This window comes from Myotis brandtii, unplaced genomic scaffold (genome assembly GCF_000412655.1).
Source record: "Myotis brandtii unplaced genomic scaffold, ASM41265v1 scaffold71, whole genome shotgun sequence".
Taxonomy (NCBI): domain Eukaryota; kingdom Metazoa; phylum Chordata; class Mammalia; order Chiroptera; family Vespertilionidae; genus Myotis; species Myotis brandtii.
This window is the reverse complement of record NW_005370787.1, coordinates 1358228-1380615: the sequence shown is the minus strand read 5'-3', so window position 1 is coordinate 1380615 and position 22388 is coordinate 1358228. Positions and strand designations below refer to the sequence as shown.

At 39.0% G+C, this 22388-nt stretch overlaps 1 protein-coding gene across 1 annotated transcript in view; it reads left to right on the top strand.

The window, feature by feature from the left end:
- The first annotated feature begins 15734 nt into the window (after window positions 1-15734).
- Window positions 15735-22388, top strand: part of DNAJC3 (DnaJ (Hsp40) homolog, subfamily C, member 3) — a 46925-nt gene continuing 40271 nt past the window's right edge. The window contains exons 1-2 of the mRNA XM_014530075.1: window positions 15735-15774; window positions 17395-17505. Of these exons, the coding sequence (XP_014385561.1) occupies window positions 15735-15774; window positions 17395-17505 (151 nt within the window). The remainder of the gene's footprint in view (window positions 15775-17394; window positions 17506-22388) is intronic.

Sequence of the window (22388 nt, the reverse complement as noted above, 5' to 3'; positions counted from 1 at the left end):
ACTGTGGGTCGGTGGTGCTGGGGCAGGCAGGGAAGGCGGCCGGGGGGGAGCCTGCTTTCGCTTTGGAGCCCCGTGGCGGGGGGAGTGCGTCCCGCCGAGGAAGGTGAAGGGGCCGTGTTGCTGGTAAAGCGGGAGCCTCCGCGGCGTTTGTTATCTGTGTCTGGAGGAGCAGAGGTTAGGCTGCTGCGCGGCGGAGCCGGTGCTGGGTTCGGGCGCTCGGAGAGCCAGGCGCCGAGTCGTGGCTTTACAACTCCTGGCGTGGTGTCCTTCAGCTTAGGGCTGGCCTTCCTTTCCCGAGTTTTCTGGGGAGGGGGATCCCCTTAAGAAGGTACGAACGTTTAAAGTTAACGCAAGTCCTACAGCTGGGGGTGTTGGCTGCTGTAACAGAATGTCAAAAACAGAGGGCTGTCCGCCCCGTGTCAGATCCCGGCGGGAGGCGTAAGAATGACAGCCCCGGCTTTGGATCCTGTGCGGAATAATCGAGTATAATCACGTACCCAATGCACCGATCTATTTTCACCTAAAGGCTCGTAGGTATGGAGTTAAACATTTTAATGTGAGACTTTAGATTAGACAGAGGGAGTGAGGAGCTGAAACCAGGACTTGTTTCTGGTAAAATCCCGTCAAAATTCTAAACTTAAAAAAAAAAAAAAGTAATGCTTTCCAGTTTTTAAGTCTCATGTATGGCAGCGATTTATTTTTATTTGTATTTTTTTGTTGTTGTTATTGTTTTGGTGCCCCTAGTGACTATATATTGTTTTGAACCAAAAATCAGAACAAGTATGGGGACAAGATTGAGATAGAGAATTTGACAGTGATGCTGCCCCAGAAAATCTAGGGAATTCGAATTTGAATGCCCGGGTCACATTAATATGGGTCATGTATTCCAGATCGCTTGGAGGTTCTAATGCTAACCCCCTCCTCCCCAAATGTAGCATTTATGTCCAGTTACCACTGATTTATTTCGGCCACTTAAGAGAAAGTTGCCTATGTTTTGTTTAATGTCAATCATTTTAAGTGGCAAAAGATGCACGCTTTTGTATGATTTGCTTTTCCCACTAGCTCTTGGATTACCTTTTTAGAATTGCTGTTCTGTATATGATTCTGTAGGATTCTTTCACTTCATTTACATCCTGTGGTACTTTTCATAAGAAAAAACCTCATTGGAGAACTTTTCTGTATAGGAGACCTTGGTGACATTTCTCCAAGGAGTGCCAGAGTGCTATCTTCTTTAGGAGCATCACCTATGTAAAGTAGCAGGGACTTGGTACAGGCGGTAGGGCAGAAAGGAAGAAGATCTTACATTTATTGAAGGTCTGCTGTGTGCCAGGCACCTTTCTGTAAGCGATCTCTTATTCATGGAGGTATGTGGGATTGTTCCTACTTTACTGACGAGAGAACTGAGTCTCTGAGTTTAAAGAATATGTATTAGGTCACATATTTAAATTAACTCTAAGATCTTTAAATTGAACTCTAAAGTTTATCTCTGTACACTGTGTACAGGCTGGAGACAGAAGTTAAATGGTTGATAGCATCACGTGGGCCTAATCATTTGTAAGTGGTGGCAGCTGAGAAAAATCAATTTTTTTGCTTGTTTGCTACCAGTAGTAGTGAACAAGAAGGTGATTTCCTGGCATGTTGAATACAGCAGTTCTCAACTCTTTATTTTTTTTAAAAGATCTGTTTTCATAATTTATTTTTGTTAAATCTCACCCTAGGATTTTTTCTATTGATTTTTAGAGAGAGTGGGAGGGAGGGAGAGAGACAGAGACAGAGAAATATTGATTTGAGAGAGACACTTCGATTGGCACCTCAACCTGGGATCGAGCCTGCAACTAAGCGAGGTACATGCCCTTAACCAGAATTGAACCCAGGACACTTCAGTCCCAGGGCTTATGCTCTATCCCTCTGAGCCAAACCGTTTGGGGCCAGTTCTCAACTTTGAGTGTGCATCAGGATCTCACCCTGGAGGGCTTTTAAAAACAGAGTTCAGGTCCCCTCTCTAAGAGTTTCTGATTCAGTAGGTCTGGGTGGGAGCTGACATTATGCATTTCTAAAAAGAAATCACTGATGAGACTCGTGGGTATAATAAGTTACATAGAACAGTTAAATTAGGTGTCTTCTATGTACTGGACACTAAGTTTGGTAATGGACCTCAAAAAGAATCTCTGCCTTGGGTTAGCAGACTGTTAGTTCCTGTTTTCCCAAATAAGATCTTTGTCTGGTACAGGTAGTAGGAAAGAAAGGAAAAAGATCTTAAATTCATTGAAGGTAGGCTGGGTTCAGTAACATCAAAGTCCTGGAGGCATGCAGAGCTGCGTGATTCCACTAGTATGCCTGAGGCTTTGGAGAAAAAAGAAATAAAGGAGAATGGGTTTGAGAAGAGTGAATGTGAAACAGAGTTGCATACTAGTAGGATGGAGAGTGTCACCAATAAATATGTAGGTTAGTTGGCCTAGTTTTTTCTGTTTTAAAAACATTCAACTCCCCTCCCCTCCCTGTTCATTGTAACTGTGGATGAAAAGGGCCACATACTGAACCTGACAAGCTCAGGTAAGGCCTGCGTGGCAGCCTTACAAACTCAAGAGACCTAAAGTAACCACAAAGGATCTGAAATTAAAACTTTTTAACTAAAAGCAGATTATTGCAGGTTGTCATGTCCTAAGGCAGTATTTTTCCCTAACAAAAGTCCATCTTTACCTTAATTGAGCCTATCTATTATTTATTTATTTTTTTGCATATACAATAACATGTAGAATGTCAAAGTAATTTTTTTTTTCCAGACCCTTCAGAGGCATAGCTCTGGGAAGACCACAGACTCTCCTCATTGTTATTGTAATGTTAATTGTTGACTATTAACTAACATGTATTCACCTGTGTAAAAGAAGTGTCTATCATTTTGCTTTCTTTTGTAAAAAAAATATTTTTATTGATTTCAGAGAGGAAAGAAGAGGGAGAGAGAGAGAGAGAAACATCAGTGATGAAAGAGAATCATTGATCAGCTGCCTCCTGCACGTCCCCTACCAGTCCACAACCCAGGCATGTGCCTTGACCAGGAATCGAACCATGACCTCCTGGTTCATGGGGTCCACGCTCACTCACTGAGCAACACCGGCAGGGCTGTCATTTTACTTTCTATCCAATCCCTAATCTATCACCAATGAATTTCATATAATCCATTTACGTCTTCTCTTTTGATTGTAATGTATAAAATAAGGTTCATAACTGCCGTTCTCTGGAGCATCTTCTCAGTCTGTTAAGATTTTGCATCCTGGCAATTGTCGACAATTGAGTTGTCAAATAAACTCACAAAAGTTCTCTACAGGTTTGAATGTTCCATGAGTTGACATGACTCAGAGAAAGGAAATATGTAATATTTTTATGAATTGAAAGTTTTAGCACATCGTTTCAAAAAGACCTTTGAAAGAGGGTAGTCTAAAACACTAGATTAGGAATAGAATTTTTGTGGCAGAGAGAAAACTTTAGTAGAATATACTTTAGTATTCTCATGTTACAGATAAGGAAGCTATTTTAATTCTTTGCTAATGGTTCTGTTTGGTGCCTTCGGTAGGAACACAGCCTGGGAATCAAACCTTCTTTTATCTCTTTTTCTTCCTTAACATGCTACCTGGACCCAGTATCTAGACCCAGTTTTCCTTTCATTTCCTTCCCTTTCTTTTTCTTTTTCCTTTTTCTTTCCCCTGTCCTTTCCTCTTTCTTTTTTTTAAGCTTCATCTGAGGATATGTTTTATTGATTTTACAGGAAGGGAGAGAAAGAGAAACATCCATGTGTAAGAGAAACCTGGATCAGGTGCTCCTGCCCTCCCACAACTGACCTAACTAAACCATGTATTTGGCCATAGGGAAAAGAATAGTTTAAAATGAATAAGTATAAAAGATGGTGATTTTTATATGAACATACCTACTAAAAGTATGTTTTGTCTTCTCTAGGATTTTCTTGACATTATTTAATATGGGAAGAACAAATGTAATAGGGAAAATGAATGACTTTCAGTAATTTATATAAACTAAGTATTCTAGCAGATGGTCAGGTAACTTCTAGAATTAATTTAAATTCTTTTAATGAGATAGGCTATAGTTAGCAGTAGTGCCAAAGTTCCAATTCACTTGACAGGTTAGCATTGCTGAGTTAGTGCCTAGAAATGAAGTAATTTTAATTCTGTAGGTCAGGGTGAGTTGTTCTAAGATAGGATGCCTTGAAGTAATTAGGCTTTATTTCCCCATATGAAGTGAATTAATTGTGGCTAAGTTTACTTTCTGTTGCTATAGTTTTCCTTTGATTAATGTCCAGGAATTAATCTTTGTTTATATGGAAATATCATGGGAATCCAGTCATCTGCTCTTTAGAACTAACACATTTCAACTACAGATTTATTTTTATTTTGAGATCTTTAGAAAGCTGCTTAAAAAAAAGTCTGATGAGTTTCTGTCATTTGGAAATTTGAAATATGGGGAATACTCATTTAATTAGTCAGCATAGGCTTAAACTGTAGTGCTCTTTGGTGAGGTATACATAGTATAGAACTCATAGTTTTGTTTTTGTTTTTTTAAAAAAATATATTTTATTGATTTTTTACAGAGAGGAAGGGAGAGGGATGGAGAGTTAGAAACATCGATGAGAGAGAAACATCGATCAGCTGCCTCCTGCACACCTCCTATTGGGGATGTGCCCGCAACCAAGGTACATGCCCCTGACCGGAATTGAACCTGGGACCCTTCAGCCCGCAGGCCAACGCTCTGTCTACTGAGCCAAACCGGTTAGGGCAGAACTCACAGTTTTTGTTGTTGAGTTTACAGACCACTTGGGGGTATAAGACATGCTTTGTGAAGCATCCGTGTCTTCCCTACCTTCTCAGTACAGATTTAGTAGTTCTGTCTTGTAGTTACTCCATTGCAAGCACCCTTTAATTTCCTTGCCCCTCTGTATGTTTTGTTTTATTCACTTGGCAGAATTTGAAACTGATTAAATCCAACTTGGCCACCAACTTTGTTGTACCTCAGAGCTGAACATGGGGGGAGGAAAATGGAGATAACTTGCCTACTGGTCTCATTTCAAGCATATAATCTCAATTTCAAATGCACACTTAATACTGCGGACATACCTACAATTCTCTATTATGTCTGTTTTGAATACCAGTATTTCAGACCTTTTCCTCTTTCCTTAAATCTCCAATTTAAACCACCCTTTCCTTTCTTCCTTTACCCCATGCTTTTAGATCTTGCCTTTATTGAGAAAATGAAAGATATCACAGGGCAGTTTTCTTCCTATCACTAAATTCACTAGCCTACCTGTATCTGTTCCTACGCTGCTACTTTTCTTTTTTCTTTTATTTTCCTGTCACCATTTATCCCCTTTACTTTTCTTATATTAAAATGGATAAAGTATCTCTTTTCCCCTGGAAAAATCCAATTTCTTTATTTATTAAAAATATGTTTTTATTGATTTTAGAGAGGGGGGGAGGAGGAGAGGGAGGGAGAGAAACATTGATATGAGAGAGAAACTCCACTGGTTGTCTCCCACCAGCACCCCAACCAGGGATTGAATCTGCAACTTGGGCATGTGCCCTGACCTGAAATTGAACCTGAGACTTTTTGATGCACAGGATGATGCTCCAGCCAACTGAGCCACACTGGCCAGGGTGGCAATAAGTAATTTTTAATTGGATGAATAAAGTTGACTGTTTGAGCTGTTTTAGCATGGACTCTTCTAAACTTATTGTCCAAGTTGAAATTCCTAGAGTAAGGTATCTCATTACAATATTTATGCCTTCACAGTTCATTAAAGCAAAGACAGGTAATGTCTATTTAAATTGATTAAACCTGATTACAATAAATTTTATTTTCCTAGTTTACATAGGAAGATTTTAATGCATTGTTCAGATATCATTGTTCAGATGCACATAACTACTCAGCCTTTTCTTTCTTTTACTTTGGCTTTGTAGACTAAACCACTTTTTAGATCTGGGTGATTGGAAAGAGGTGCTTAAGGTTTCCAGATCAGTGTATTTTTTTTTAAACTGGTCATTGGTCCTCACTTATCTGTGGAATTGCTAAGATAATGAACTTCCTGCTCTTTCTGTGGCCAGATTCTACTGTTTTCTGTGTTTCTGCCATCTTGCCATCTTGCTTGACCTTTTATACATAGTACTTTGTCATTTTTGCCCATGTTTCTTTCTAGAATGATCTTAACATTCCTCATATTCTGAGTGTTCCAACCTGAATAAGCATCCCTGGGCTTGCTACCACCTGTCACCTGGCTTCAGCTTGAAACTTAGTATTTCTGACCACCAGTTCTTGCCTTTTTCAGCCTGTTCTCATAGTATTGATTGTGACTCTTACCACATCATACTTTTAACCCCTCAATTTAAAATTCTTTATTTTTTGCTCTTCAAAATATGACAGATTCTAATAACTAACTTCAGTGAAAGACCTAGCTACTCCATCACTTTTTCCAACCCTTCCTGTATATTTTGCTGACCTATGGTTATGCTTGTCTAAGGAGAAGCCTATTATTTAATGCTGATTAGAAAATGGCATGATATTTGGTAGCTTTATCTCTCAGAAAATAGGAGACACCTGTCATTGTCACTGTCTCCCAGGATGTGGCAAAGGAATAAATATTATCCATGGCTCAAAATAGAGTTGAGACATTGCAAAAATAGCCACAATTTATATATTAGTGTCTTTATTATTTGATTTTATAATTATTATATATCTTAGACTGTAATTCTGATGAATTATATAATTAAGAAGAAAAGTAGTTACATTCATTCAATAAATATTGAGTTTACTTTGTTCAAGATACTGGAACTAGGTGATGTAACGAAGAAAAGATAGATTCTCATGCTTGGTTTTGGTCTGAGAGTTGAGGAGTTGAGGGGCTGGGCAGTGTGAGAGGCAGGCAAACTGTAAAGATCAATATATCGTGACAGTGGTATTGCAAAGTGAAGTCATGTACTTGTGAGTGTGGGGATGCAAAGTATAGTAGGAACATAGAAGGGACTTTTTCTCACCATCTCACTAAAGCAGTTTGGGAAGGTTTTACAAAGGAGTCAGCATTTGAGGGCAGGATCCTGATGGAGAAGTAGAAATTTTCCTGGTGGGCAAGTGGGAACCTTTTCATGAAACTCCCAAGTGCAGAGGGATGTGGCGTGAGCACATAGTGTGTTCACAGAACTACAACCAGTTCATTATGATATGGAAATATAAAGTAAGAGGTGGAGGAATGAGAGATTATAAGGTTGAACCTACATCATGGGATCTGATTATGAAGGGTCTTGTTTGCCTTTAGATCTGAAGGGATTTAGTTTAAACCTAGCAAGTGATTTGAAAATACTGAAGAATTTTTATTAGAAGTGTATTTTGGAAGGATTGGCAGCAGCATGGGGGCTAGATTTGGAGGAAGGTGAGGGAAGATCCCTGTGGGAGCACACTGCGTTAAGCGTCTGCCCTCTGGTGGTCAGTGTGCGTCATAACGACCCCTCGTTCCACAGTTGGGTCAATTTGCATATTAGCCTTTTATTATATAGGATACTATTTACGGATATTCTTTAAGAATTTTCAATTGCAAGTGATTATTTAATTGGCAACATATTTAACAAAACACATTCCTCAGTCTACTTTGTTAAATTTTTATTATATTAGTAGTGCATGAATACATTCTTAATGGAAAAAGTTGGACAGTACAGAAATACATATTGTATCTTCTTTTAAAAGCATAAATGAAATCAGAATATATATATATACTGTAATGCAACTTGCTATCCTTATCTTAGTTCACACCACTACAGCTTTTTCCATTCTTGCCTGCCTCCAATATCTTTTCCACACTACCCCCTAAAGTGATCTTTAAAAAAAAAAAAATATCCCCATTGATTTCAGAGAGGGATGAAGGGAGAAGGAGAGAGAGACAGAAACATCAGTGATGAGAGAGAATAACTGATTGGCAAACCCCCTACTGGGGACTGAGCCTGCACCCTGGGCATGCACCCTGACCTAGAGTCAAACCAGGACCTTCTGGTTGAAGCCTCCTTCATAGGTTGACACTCAATCACTGAGCCACACCGGCCAGGCCTAAAGTGATCCTTTTAAAATGTAAATCAGGTAATCAGTTCCTGGCTAAATGACTTCCATTCTGATGACTTCTCTTTGCACTTAGAAATAAATTAGAAATTTCTTACTGTGGCCTTCAAGGCTCAATGTGATCTATCTTGCCTACATCCTTTATCCTTCTTCACATGCTGGAGCCTACTTTGGATTGGTTGAAGTGGAGCTTGGTCCTACTTAAGCCCTTTGCACTTGTTTTGTACTCCTTGGGAGCCTAGTAATGTTTTGGCATCTGGAAGCTTCTTGTCATTCAAAATCCCCCTACTCCCCTATGTTTTAACACAAACACTATCTTCTCAGGGATTATAACCCCTTTGTCTATATTAAGGACTCTTCCTCTTTTCTTCTGGCAGTTTATCATGGGTTTTAGAAATTATCTTGTTTATCTTTTTCTCCATTGGTAGAGTAGCCAGTGCATAAATACTTGGTTCTGTTTGTTTTTTTCCTTTTAATGAATGTTGCACCCTTTTAACTCTGTAAGAATGTCAATTATATTCATTTTTAGAATTTTTTTCTATTTGCTCCACTAATTTTTCCCCCCTTATTTTTCTTATTTAGTGTTAGTTTTCTTTAATTGATTTTCTAGAGAGAGAGGAAGGGAGAGGGGTAGAGAGAGAAACATCAATGTGAGAGGGGTTGGCTGCCTCCTGCACAACCCCTACTGGGGATGGAGCCCACAACCCGGGCATATGCCCTAAGAATTGAACCTGCAACCTTTTGGTGAACCATATCAACCAGGGCTGGTGTTAGTTTTTGAAGGTTGATTTAATGATCTATATATTTCAGAACTAGAGGCCTGGTGCATGAAATTCGTGCACGGAAGGGGGGGGGTCCCCTTAGCCCAGCCTGCACCCTCTCCAATCCAGGACATCCCTCTCACAATCCTGGATCGCTGGCTTCTAATCGCCCACCTGCCTGCCTGCCTGGTCGCTCCTAACTGCCCCCACCTGCCGGCCTGATCGCCCCTCACTGTCTCTGGGTGCTGGCCTGATCACCCCTAACTGCCCCCCCTGCTGGCCTGGTCGCCCCTAATTGCCCCCCGCTTCCAGCCAGGTCACCCCCAACTGCCCCCCTTTGCCGGCCTGGTCGCCCCACACAGCCTGCTTGTTCAGTCGTTTGGTTGTCCCTCACTAACCTCCCTGCCGGCCTGGTCGTAGGCAGCCATCTTGCGATGGTGTGAGGTTTAATTTGCATATTACTTCTTTATTATATAGGATTGCTCAATGCCAGTCTTTGCTGATTGTGGCAGAAGGTTGATTGCCAGGCTGGAAGCTGGGACATACCCAGGGTCCCTTCCTTTTTCTTGTATCAGAGTTGGCGCATTTAAAGAACTGCAGCCACCTCCATGGCCTGCTTTCCCTGGGAAGGGTTCTTGGATGTGGTTTGCCCACCAGTTCAATCCTGTCCTTTTTATGTTGTTTTTTTTTTAATTTTTAAAATCTCCTAACTGCTCCCCTGCTGGCCTGGTCACCCCCAACTGCCCCCCGCCTGCCCCCCGCCCCACTGGTCTGGTTGCCCCCAACTGCACCTCCCCCTCCGGCCTGGTCACCCCTAACTGCACCCCCCCCCCTTTGAGAGGATTACAGATGTTCCCTTTTTTTCTCCAATGTAATGCTAGAAAGCAGCCTATCTCTCTCCAGGGTCAATTATGAGACCCCTGCAGGCTGGGGAGTTCTCATAAATGGCTAAAGCCTTTGGGATTCTCTTCATTGCCTCTTTGGAAGAGACTAACCTATTCATCTCTTCCTATGGCCACAGTTTTACATATTAGTATGTATTTAGTAACATTTGTTAAATGAAGCACATTAATTTCTATAATCTTCATTATGAAAAGCAGGTTATATTTCTGGATATGGTATGGAGTTGGGTGGAACTACAGGTGACTTTCACTCTATGAATATAATCAGTTTCTAAATTTTTATTGTATAGTGAATTTTCACAGAGTAGGAGCTTATATCCTCCTTTTAAATGAGAAAGAGAATGCTTTCCCAGCTCATTGAAAACACCCAACTAATTTCTCTATATGTTACTCATATTCTTAAATATCCTAGCTCTCTTTACATTGTTGCCCAAAACCAATAGGGCTCTGCAGAACCCTAACTTTTTGAGGCCATCAAGTTAAGGTTTCCTCTTTCCTTCCCTCCCTTTTCCCCCCCTTTTTCCTTGGAGGGAGGTCCAAAAGGTAGCCAAGGTAATAAGACACTACACAGAAACTTCAGACTAGGAATACTAAAAGCCAAAAAAGCTACTTTGTTTAGCAGGGCATCTAGCAAGATACAGTGAATTTTATTCAGCTTTTTGCTTGTATTAGATGAAATAAGAATTCAGTTGCTTTTGATGACTAGAATGGCAAGCAGCTGCTCAAATAGTTGCCCTGAGTATCCTCCTGGACTCATGCTCTTTTTTCACTTGACCTCCATATCCAGTCAGTTCAAGCCAGGTGGTCTTCTTTCTGTCTGACATTTCTTTAAACAGTCTATTTTTCTCTGTTCCCACCACTACTACACAGTCAAGTCACCATAATGTCATTTGGATTATTGTAACAGATACTTTATTGGTTTCTGCCTTCTCTATTGGCTATTTACTGTAATCACCTAGCACTTAAAATGACCCACTCCAGAATAATTAAATTATGATGGAGAGGAGCGTTATTGCAATACTTGCCTTTAATTTCTATGAAAACCTCATTAATTTTTTGACTACTGGGCATTTACATATGATGTTCTTTGCATTTGGAATGTTGGTTTCCCTCTTCAGCCTTTTCACGTAGAGATATTCTTCCCATTTTTCCTTCAGGTTTCAGGTGAGACCTCAGGAAAACTCCTGCCACCTCGGAAGCACTGCCCGAGAAGTTTCTGTGATAATGGGAAATGTTCTGAATCATCTGCACTGATCCATGTACTAGCCATTAGCTATGCAGTACTTAAACTGTGACTGATGTGACTGAGACATTGAATTTTGAATTGTATTTAATTTTGGCTATAGATGTTTGGTACCTTAACTTGTGTCCTCACAGCACCCTGTGTGTGTTTCCCCCATCATAACACTGATTTTATTGTATATTTTCCCAACATTTTATTACTAAACATTTTGCAAGCTGAAAGAATTTTCTAGTATATACTCCTGTATTCATCACCTAGATTCTACCATTAATATAATTACTATAATAGACTTTAACACATATCCATCTGGGTATTTCTCTATCCATCCATTATTCTTTCTAAAAAACTACATTTAAAAATGACATCAGTACACATGTCCCTAATTACTTTAACATACATATCATAAATAGCTGTTTTGGGTGTAAAATTTATATACATAATAAAATGTCTTTTTTTTTCTTTTTAGTTAATCCTCACCCAAGGATCTTTTTTTCCATTGATTTTTAGAGAGAGTGGAAGGGAGGCAGGGAAGGGGAGAGACTCAGAGAGGGACAGAGAGAGAGAGAGAGAGAGAGAGAGTAAGAGAAACATCAGTGTAAGAGAGGCACATTGATTCCCAGTCAAGGGCACATACCTGGGTTGCCTCCCTACAATCCAGGTATGTGCCCTTGACTGGGAATCGAATTCATGACCCTTCGGTGTGCGGGCTGATGCACTAACCTCTCAGCAACACTGGCTAGGGCAATGTCCATATTTTAAGTTGCATTTGCTGAATTTTGATAACTACATATACCTGTGTAACACAAACCTCTATCAAGATGAGAACATTATCGAACCCCCAGAAAGTTTTCTTCTGCCCCTTCCCAGTCTATCCTTTCTTCCACTTTCCCAAGTGGTTACTGCTCCCCCCCCCCCCCCCCACAATGTCCCTTTAGCATCATAGCTTTCATCCTGTTCATTGTAAAAGAGAGATACTTTGGCTACTGAGTTTTCATATGCACCCTTCTACACACATTTCAACTCCACTACAATAAAACGACTGTATTTCCTACCTAGCAAGATACAACTATTCTTATAAGTGAAGAAATTCCCACCTGTACCCCAATTGAAAAGACACAGTTCTAAGTCATTGTTTCCATTACTGGCTATATAAACTATTATTTTATTACTATCCCACTTAGCATTCAGTTACATAAGACTAAATTGTAAAGTTAATTTCAACAATTGTATATAAAGTAAAAATGCAAACTAGAGAAAATATGGTCAATGCAGTTGATTCTGTATAGTTATTGTGGTAGTTAGGTTCTGTGAAGTCATTACTACACTGAATAGTATTCTGTAAGCCTCAGGTCACTACATTTTTGTCAACAGATCAAAACATAACCTTGTTTTATGTGTGTTTTTGTTTTAAAATAGTTAATATATATCGTTGATTTATCAACATTGAATTCACGGCCAACAGCATTATCATTCATGTCTGAATGAAGCTTTTCTAGCACATATTTTCTATGGAAGAGAACATGACAACTTCTTTCACTTAGAAACACTAGACAGCACTATACTTGGGGGCCATTTTAGCAGTGAACAAAAAGTACAAAAATGTGAAAACCACTATCCTAAATATGACATAGAAAGGTCAGTTATTTATAATTCAGAACTGAAAGAAGGCAATGTATCGCCTTGCTTGACTTGGGAATTTGTACTACAAGTGACTCAAGTTTTTCATCATTCTGCACATGCACATGTCCGTGAATGACTGCCAAGGTGCCCCAAGTATTAATTTTGGGGTTATAATTGAATTTTAGGGGGTTACAAATGAATGTTATTATTGGGCACATTCACAAATACAGAATCTGTGAATTGTGAGGATTGACTGTATTTGCAAATACATACGTGTACAACAAGCAAAGAGGAAATATACAAAACTACTGCAGTCTTTGTGTCTGGTAATGAAGTTGTTGATATGTATAGCTTTCTTTCTCACTGCTGTTCCATACTTCTGCTCTCAGCTACTCTGGCTTCTTTACTTGATGGTGTGACCATCAGGAAAACTTTTATCTTGAAAGATCATAGTGCTTAGTTGTTCTGTTTTCTGTAGTTTTCTTTAACCTTTGGTATTAGAAGTACTTAAGACCCTAGAGAATCCTCTGGGTAACCATCACTGTGTAGTGGCAAGAAAGGTCTTTAGTAATTGACATTTAAAAAAAAATTTTTTTTTTCTTGCCTGTTGGTTTTAGTGCCATAATGGGTACAAAATGGCAAGGTGTATTCTAATTTTCCAATCATTGGAACCATTGTATATCCTCTTGTGGAAGCATTTACCCTTTGGGGAATAAGAACTCCAAAGCATCAGAGCTCATGTTGCCAGGACTGGAAGCAAACATTTTACAAGTGGATTATTAGGAGTAATAATAAAAGGAGCCACTCCCATTTCTGCTTCTTGATTCCTGTATTATGGCTGTAGGGGAGATAGCACCATCTGATGGTCTGTCACTGAAAGTGTAACCTGTAGCCTTCAACATAGTTTTTTTTACGTTTCTCTCTCCCAACTAGTGTTGCCATTCCTCTTTCAAAAGGGCATGCTGCTTCTGGATGAAGGAGTATGTTGTAAGACCAATTCTATGGGTGGGGAGATAGCACCATCTGATGGTCTGTCACTGAAAGTATAACCTGTAGCCTTCAACATAGTTTTTTAGGTTTCTCTCTCCCAACTAGTGCTGCCATTCCTCTTTCAAAAGGGCATGCTGCTTCTGGGTGAAGGAGTATGTTGTAAGACCAATTCTATGGGCATGAGCAAATTGCTGCACTTTCTTTGCTGGGAAATGAGTAAATGTGTTTATTGATTAGATACAAAGCTATATGGAATGCCATGATGATGAGTCTATCAATGGTGGTGCTGGCAGAAGTGTTACAGGAAAATCCATATGCTGAATATGTGAAGGTGATCCATATGGAAGAGAGCCAGTATAATCAATCTGCTACCAGGTGGCTAGCTTGTCCCCCCACCTTCACCCCTATGGTGCTGTATTGGGAACTCAAGTTTGTTCTCTAGTGTTGTCAGATTAGGTACTCAGTCAGCCAGATTAGCTTTGGTAAAGAGTAGCTGTTTTTTTTTTTTTGAGCCCATTCATATCCTCTATCCCTGCTGCTATGGCCACTTTGTTCATGGGTCTGTTGCATAGGCACCAGTATCATGGGGAAGGAAGTTGACTGATATCCACAAAGAAAATAATTTTATACCTGATTGTTAAGATTCTCCTCTGTAGTTGATGCATTTATAGTTGTGCTCACCTCGTGTGTGGTGGTGAAGTGGTGCTACTTAAGCTTCAGCTACTCCAGGATCCCATCATCCCCATTGAAATCAGAAAGTCAATCTCAATGGTGGCATCCCCTATACTCATACCTGTGCTACAAAAGAGAGTGACCACAGAGCTTTGAAAAGGTTGCAGGTGGTATACTAATATATTTCTGAACACATTAGTAAATGGAGTGTCTGCTGGGCCCTGTTTGGAACATAAGTGGGAGGTTGGTGTGTAAATGATAAATCCAGTCTAATTTTCCTATCTCATAAAGGTTTAGAATCCCTCCTTATTGTGCTAGGAAACTCTCTGGAATCTTAGTTTTATTAAAACATAGGTCATTGTTGGGTCCAATTTGAGTCAGCCAACCAAGTAAGTTTTAGAGCTACCTTCATCTGTGTGAGCTAATACAATTAAGTCTGGGATTTGCAGTATAGGAGTCAGCAAATCTTTTCTGTAAAGGGTTAGATAGTAAATATTCTGGTTTTTATGGGCCGTATGGTTTTTGTCAAAATTCCTCAACTTTGCCATTATAGCATGAAAGTCATAGAAAATGTGGGATGAAAGGGCATGGCTGTGTTCCAGTAAAATTTTATTTACAGTAACAGTTTGCTGACCTCTGCTATAGTATGTGGGCACATATCAGTGAATTAGACCAGATATCGTGTTATATTTCACCCTGCTTGGTCTAACACCTTTAGAATCCACTTCCACACATGTTCCAAGGGTTTCTGTTAGTTTATCATGAAAGTCTTACAGTTCTTTTGCTGTATAATCTATTTCCTTTGGTCATAGTGTATACCTGGTTTAGTGACATTGGGAGTGGTTAGGGTAGGCTTTAATGAAAATGGACATCCCCTTTCATGGTATTTGTCCTAGGTGAGGTTATGCTAGGAATTTTAAGCCGTGGAAGTCTAGTCTTCTCTGATATGGGAGGGCAAGCTACTTCTGGTAAGGGAGGCTCAGAAGGGGCTTAAGTTGGTTAGTTTCATCTGGGTCAAACTAAATGTCTTCATTCTAAGTTTTAGAATTCCATTGTTTACTAATGCATGCCCTAAATTTCAGAGGAGAAACTGGGTGATACTGTGAATTCAACTATTGTTTTAATTTAACAATCCTCAAAAGTAAACGTTTTTATTTTCAGCTGAGTTAGCTGTGTGGCTTCAAAAATTAAGAGATTGTTTTAGAGTTTCTATGGCGCTCTTAGAGAATTGAGCTGAGAGTTAGACTTGAGCTTGTTTTTTTTTCCCCCCCTAAGTGATCTAGTGTACTCAGAAGAATCTCCCCCACATCACAATTCTTTATGGTCTAGAGCAGCAGCCATTTGGGTTTCCAAGGCATGTGCCTCAGTTGGCACTTGCTCACTGCAAACTACAGTGATATCTTGGTTAATTTTTATTCCAAGACCTGCAATGTATTGCTAATAATGTTTCTCATTGTCGAGGAGCTCAGGACTGCACTTACGAGTAAGCTCAGAGCATGACCAAACCAATTGTCAAATTCCATCTTTGTGAGTCTGTCTCCTGGGACCACTCCCATTACTTATTACCAGTATAAGTTTGTGTTGTCTCAGGAGACAGAAACCACATAGTAATTTAAAAGGGGAAGTTTAATATAAGGAAATGCTAAGTTGTGAAAGGAGAGTAACTATAAACATGTAAGGGGAACTCTAAAGGATATTCTTACAATTGGCTGGGATTCAGACCTCATCGAAGAAAGTATAGCTGCAACCTGAGTTTGCTGGTAGAAAAGTTTGCTGAGTTGCTGGGGCAAGAGCTGGTCCACAGTATCTGGGCAAGCAGGAAACAACCCTCTCAAGTATACTAGTAGGTGAGCCCAGGTTGGTTAGCTGTATGCAGGGGGAGTCAGGGTGCTGTTGTGGGTATGAAGCCTCGAGTGCATGGTGTCCTTGTAGGGAGGTGGTGTCTGGCCAAGGCTGCCAGATTGCTGAGGGACTGGATCCCTGGGCATATAGCCATATGACAGTGTACCACTGGATGTCCTTCCCATGCGTACCATGAAGCAGGAGCCAGAAAAAAAGTAAAGGCAGTATGGGGAACCAGAAGTGTCCTTCTTGCAGTGCCCCTTCAGTGCCATTTTATAACAAAGTGTAACATTGTGCTGTATAAAGAAATGCTTAAAAAATCAATTTTTTTACAGCCAAGTACTAAAAGATGAATTCAAAGCAGAGAGGCAGCACATTAATAATTGGCTTGGCCAGGCAGATCATATTATTCTACTCACAATTCCTCAGTAGCTCCCTGTTTTACCCAGAGTGAAACCGAAGCCAGACATAGACCCTCTACTTTGACTTCATGTTATACTCTGTTCTCCCCTGTTGGCTCTGTGGTAGCCATTCTGGCCTTCCTGCTGTTTCTGGCACATGACCTGGTTCTTCTTGAAAAGCTCTTTTCCTAGATACTTGCATGTTGACTTCCTCACTTCCTTCAATTAAATGTTTGCTCAAATGTCAGCTTCTCAATGAAGCACACCATTCACCACCTTACTTAAAACTGGAAGCCCAGCACGGCTGACCCCCATCACACAGTTCTGCTTTTTCCATAGTACTTTTCCCTAACGTGCTATGTAATTTACCTATTTCTTATGTCTGTTTCCTCCTTTAATGCCAGGCACTGTGAGTGGCGTAGGTTTTTGTTTGCTTTGCACTTATCCCAAATACTTAGAATAGTGCCTGGTACATTGTAGGTGCTCAGCAAGTACTTGAATTTTATAGTGGTCTTGATAATATTCATTAAAGTGAGAGTCTAGTTTAACAAAGCAGTTCTAATTTTGTTGTTCAACATAGTTTTACTACTACTGTGTTGTATAGTTTCCCTTATATTTTGTAGACTGGTTACATTCTTTTCATTGACTAGGTTAATAAGGTATATTTTTGGGTTGCTTATACTCTATAAAATGAAGCATGCTTGTGCCTTATTGTTACTTTCTCTAGGTCACTTTTCAGCTCCTTTTACTTTTCTCATCTGATAAATTTCTGAGACAGATAATTATAGCGTTAACATTTTATTCTTTAGAATTAAATCTTGGTCCATGGACAATTAACTTATTTTTTAATTTGTTTTTAGGTGCCGAATGTGGAGTGAATGCAGATGTTGAGAAACATCTTGAATTGGGGAAGAAATTGCTTGCTGCTGGACAGCTAGCTGATGCGTTATCACAGTTTCATGCTGCAGTAGGTTTGTATCTTGGAAGTAAAACACTCAGTGGCCATCTTAGTAAATTTTAATTAATAGCTGTTCTTTAGAATAACATTTAAATTAAACATTATTTAATGCTTAAATACAACATTTAAAAATATTTGCAGGATTCTCAGTGAAATAGATTAGTAAAATAAGTGCATAATACTTGAATGCATGTGTATTTAGCATGAGAGAACGTTCCAGGTAGTAAATTTATAGATTTGCTACTATAAATACCAAGAATAATTCAAGATAATTTTGACAGGAAACCTTTTTCAATGCATTACATAATTTTCTGCCTCTTAAAAGATTTTACTAAATACAGTTTAATTTTCTTGATGACTTGAGATAATCTAATAGTTACTTTTCTGGTAACTATTAGAACTGACTTAAGTGCTGCAGCATGGTAATTAAAAAATATTCAGTTATTGTCTTAGATAAAGCATGTCTTAAAAATACTGATTCTTCCTACAACCACAGAAAGTTATGCTTTCTACCTATTTTATACTTTATGATTTGCATTCTTTTTAATTTTTTTAATCCTCACCTGAGGATATTTTTCCATTGATTTTTAGAGAGAGTGGAAGAGAGAGGGAAAGACAGAGAAATATTGATGTGAGAGAAACATATTGATTGGTTGCCTCTTGCATGCACCCTGACCAGGGCCTGGGCCGGGGAGGTGCCTGTAACCGAGGTATGTGCCCCTGATTAGAATCGAACCCAGGATCCTTTGGTCTGCAGGCTGATGCTCTATCCACTGAGCCAAACAGGCTAGGGCTATTATTTGCATTCTTTAATCCCACAATTAATGGAAACATTATGGGCCATGGTGTATTGTTAAAATAATTTAAAATGACTCCCTAGTTTTCTTTAGCGTCACTGCCATTCAAGAATCCTTGAGCTGGCTCTTCCCCAAAATACCCAATAAAATATTATTGTCTACACTGAAAGATGTAAACTTGTAAAGCTAAAGTAATTTTTTGTGAAATTCAGTAAAGAGAAAAAGTGAAACACTGGTTGCATCCAGAATTCGAATAGCCATGTCACTTGGTTCATAATTTGGTGAGTAGCAATGATTTTCAAATGGTACAAATATCATAATTTCTGAGGAAGACCTGTGTGATTTGAGACATTCATCATTTTAGTTTATGTAAAACACTTGTTCATAACTAACTATAGAAAATAAAGGTTAAATTATACATGATGACAATATATAGCAGATAGTGATGGGGTGATGTGGTGTCATGGCCTACTGAATCTCTTAGGAGATATGTGTTTATCAGAAAAGAAGTGGAGATCCTCTTGGCAGTTGTCTCATTTACCAAACATAACATTTAGTATAGCCACGTTGGCTGCTTCCGGTAACCCAGTGATTTGGTGAGAGCCTTTAGATAACAGTGAATTGTTCTAGACTAACAAGTTATGCACAAGTTATTGCTGCAGATCATAGGGCTGTGCTACTTCAAAATGAATGCTAATCTTTTGTGTTAAAATGTCATCTATGTGCTAACACATTGCTTTAAACTAATTATATAAAAAGTTTGTTAAATATTTATTCATAAAAGTGTTTATACCTCCCAACTTCTAAATTTTGTAATGTACTTTATTTCTTTAACTTCAGCTTTGATTAGAAATTGATGTTAAATTTTTTTTTATTAAGGTATTACATATGTGTCCTTATCCCCTCTTTCCCCCCCACCATTCATGCCCTCACCCCCCTGGTGTCTGTGTCCATTGGTTAGGCTTATATGCATGCATACAAATTCTTTGGTTGATCTCTCCCCCTTACCGCCACCCTCCCCTACCTTACTTCTGAGGTTTGAGCATCTGATCGATGCTTCTCTGTCTCTGGATCTGTTTTTGTTCATCAGTTTATATTGTTCATTATAATCCACAAATGAGTGAGATCATGTGAAATTTATCTTTCTCTGACTTATTTCGCTTAGCATAATGCTCTCCAGCTCCATCCATGCTGTTGCAAATGGTAGGAGTTCCTTCCTTTTTATAGCAGCGTAGTATTCCATTGTGTCAATGTACAACAGTTTTTTACTCCACTCATCTGCTGATGGGCACTTAGGCTGTTTCCAAATCTTAGCTATTGTAAATTGTGCTGCTATGAACATAGGGGTGCATATATTCTTTCTGATGGGTGTTTCTAGTTTCTTGGGATATATTCCTAGAAGTGGAAACACTGGGTCGAATGGGAATTCCATTCTTAGTTTTTTTGAGGAAACTCCATACTGTTCTCCACAGTGGCTGCACCAGTCTGCATTCCCACCAACAGTGCACGAGGGCTCTCTTTTCTGCGCATCCTCGCCAGCACTTGTTGTAAGGCAGGGGTGGGCAACCTTTTTGTGAGTGCGTGCCAAAACCAGCAAAATCTCAAAATTCTTCTGCGTGCCAACCCTAATTTTTTGAGAACATGTTACGCCTACTTGATATCTCTTAAGGTGTATGTATGTGAAGAACCTTGAAGAAATAATAAAATTCATTCGAGTGACAAAAACACAGTATATGATGATGAAAAATACATTTATTTTTTAATGTATACATGTACACTGATAGTCCGACAGAAAACTTTATGACTCCGTTTGATATTATCAGTGGGACTTTTGCTGCTGCATCACTGATGACAGAGATTTTACATCAGGTTTATATTTCGTGACCTTCAGAGATATGCACGAGCTACTACTTTCATCCGTCAGGCTACTCCTATTACGAGACTTAACAAAACTCGTCACTGAGAACAAAGATTCACCAGCGTATGTGGATGAAACCAAAACACTGGTCGGATCTAGGAAGGCAGGGAGAGTTAAGGCAGAGGCATAGAAATTGCTCTTCCCCTCTCTCGTCAATCCATGTCTATGGTCTTTAAGATAACTTGTTATGTAAAATTATTTATTTATCTAAGATGCACCTACACTGAATTCATCTGAAAAATAAAAAAAGTCAATATTAAGAAAAAAATTGTAAATGGAAGATTATAAGAGAGGGTTTTGTGTGCCAGCAAAAGTTACTGGCATGCCATGTTTGGCATGTGTGCCAGGGGTTGCCCACCCCTGCCCTAGGAGCTGTATCGGTGAAGATATTGCTTCGGCATATGTCTGAGATTTTGCTGCCTGTGGATTCCTCTAAGATTTTTATTGTTTCCCGTCTTAACTCCTTTATCCGTTTAACTCCTTTATCCATTTTGAGTTTATTTTTGTCTATGGTGTAAATTGGTGGTCTAGTTTCATTTTTTTGCATGTATCTGTCCAATTTTCCCAACACCATTTATTGAAGAGACTGTCTTGACTCCATTACATGTTCTTGCCTCCTTTGTCAAAAATTAATCGAGCTTAGTGGTTTGGGAAGATTTCTGGATTCTCTATTCTATTCCATTGGTCTATATGTCTGTTCTCGTGCCAGTACCAGGCAGTTTTGAGAGCAGTGACTTTGTATAGAGCTTGATATCTGGTATTGAGATCCCTCCTACTTTTTCTTTTTCAGGATTGCTGTAGCTATTCTGGGTCTTTTTTTATTCCAGATGAATTTTTGGAGAGTTCGTTCTTGGTCTGTGAAATATGCCGTTGGTATTTTAATGGGGAGTGCATTGAATCTATAGATTGCTTTGGATAGTATGGACATTTTGATGATGATGTTAAAGTTTTTAATAGAATTTGGCCAGCAGCTTGTTGTGTATCAACGAATCATTTTTTATAATGTTGCAGACATTATTTATGGTTGTGACACCCTTCCATTTTTATTTTTGAAAAATTACTTTGTATGTTTTGATAATTACTTGGGCATGGTATGTTTTATGATTACATTTTTACACAATAAAAGGTTTATGTATTGAAACTGCATAGTAACACAAGTAATTATTTCTACCTTGTGGTACAGATCTGTCAGTGATTTAGTTTGAAATATTTTTGAATCTGTCATATAAATATTTTTTGGCAGGGGTTTTAAGATTTAGAACTGATTGGGAAATAATAGTCTTGATCTGTTGGAAACATTTTTGATTTAAGAAAGAGTGTAGTTTATCACTTTTCAAATAGTCTTCTGAAACAGTTGCAACCATTTTAATATGATGATGGGACCTTTCAGTCCGCAGGCTGACGCTCTATCCACTGAGCCAAACCGGTTAGGGCGTGCTTTGGGTTTCTTAGGTTATATTCCTAGAAGTGGGATCACTGGGTCGAATGGCAGATCCATATTTAATTTTTTGAGGAAACTCCATACTGTTTTCCATAATAGTTGTACCAGTATGCATTCCCACCAGGAGTGCCCTGGGTTCCCTTTTCTCCACATCCTTGCCAGCACTTGTCATTTGTTGTTTTAACAGTAGCCATTCTGACAAGTATGAGTTGATACCTCATTGTCGTTTTAATTTGCATCTCTCTGGTGATCAGTGACTTTAGCATTTTTTCATATGTTTCTTGGCCATCTCTATGTCCTCTTCAGAGAAGTGTCTATTTAGGTCCTTTGCCCATTTTTAAATTGGATTGTTTGTCTTCCTTTTGTTAAGTTGTATGAGTTCCTTATATATTTAGGATATTAACCCTTTATCAGATGTGTCATTGCCAAATATTTTCTCCCATACAGTGGGCTCTCTTTTCGTTTTGTGTGAAATTGTCATTTTTTTCCAAATGGAAGTTCAGTGCAATTTTTACTGATGGTGCCTTCTTGATATAATACCCCAAAGCTAGCCATAAGCATTCTTTTCTTTCCTTGAAAGTTTAAAATTAGCCACATCTGCTTTTGAAAATGCCATTGCTAATTTCATGTGGGAGAATGGTCAGGTATTAGCTATGGACACACGAAAACGAATTCACTCAAGGAATTTATTTTCTCTAGACTGAAGTGTGTATATAAATAATTGATATTGGGAGTGGTGT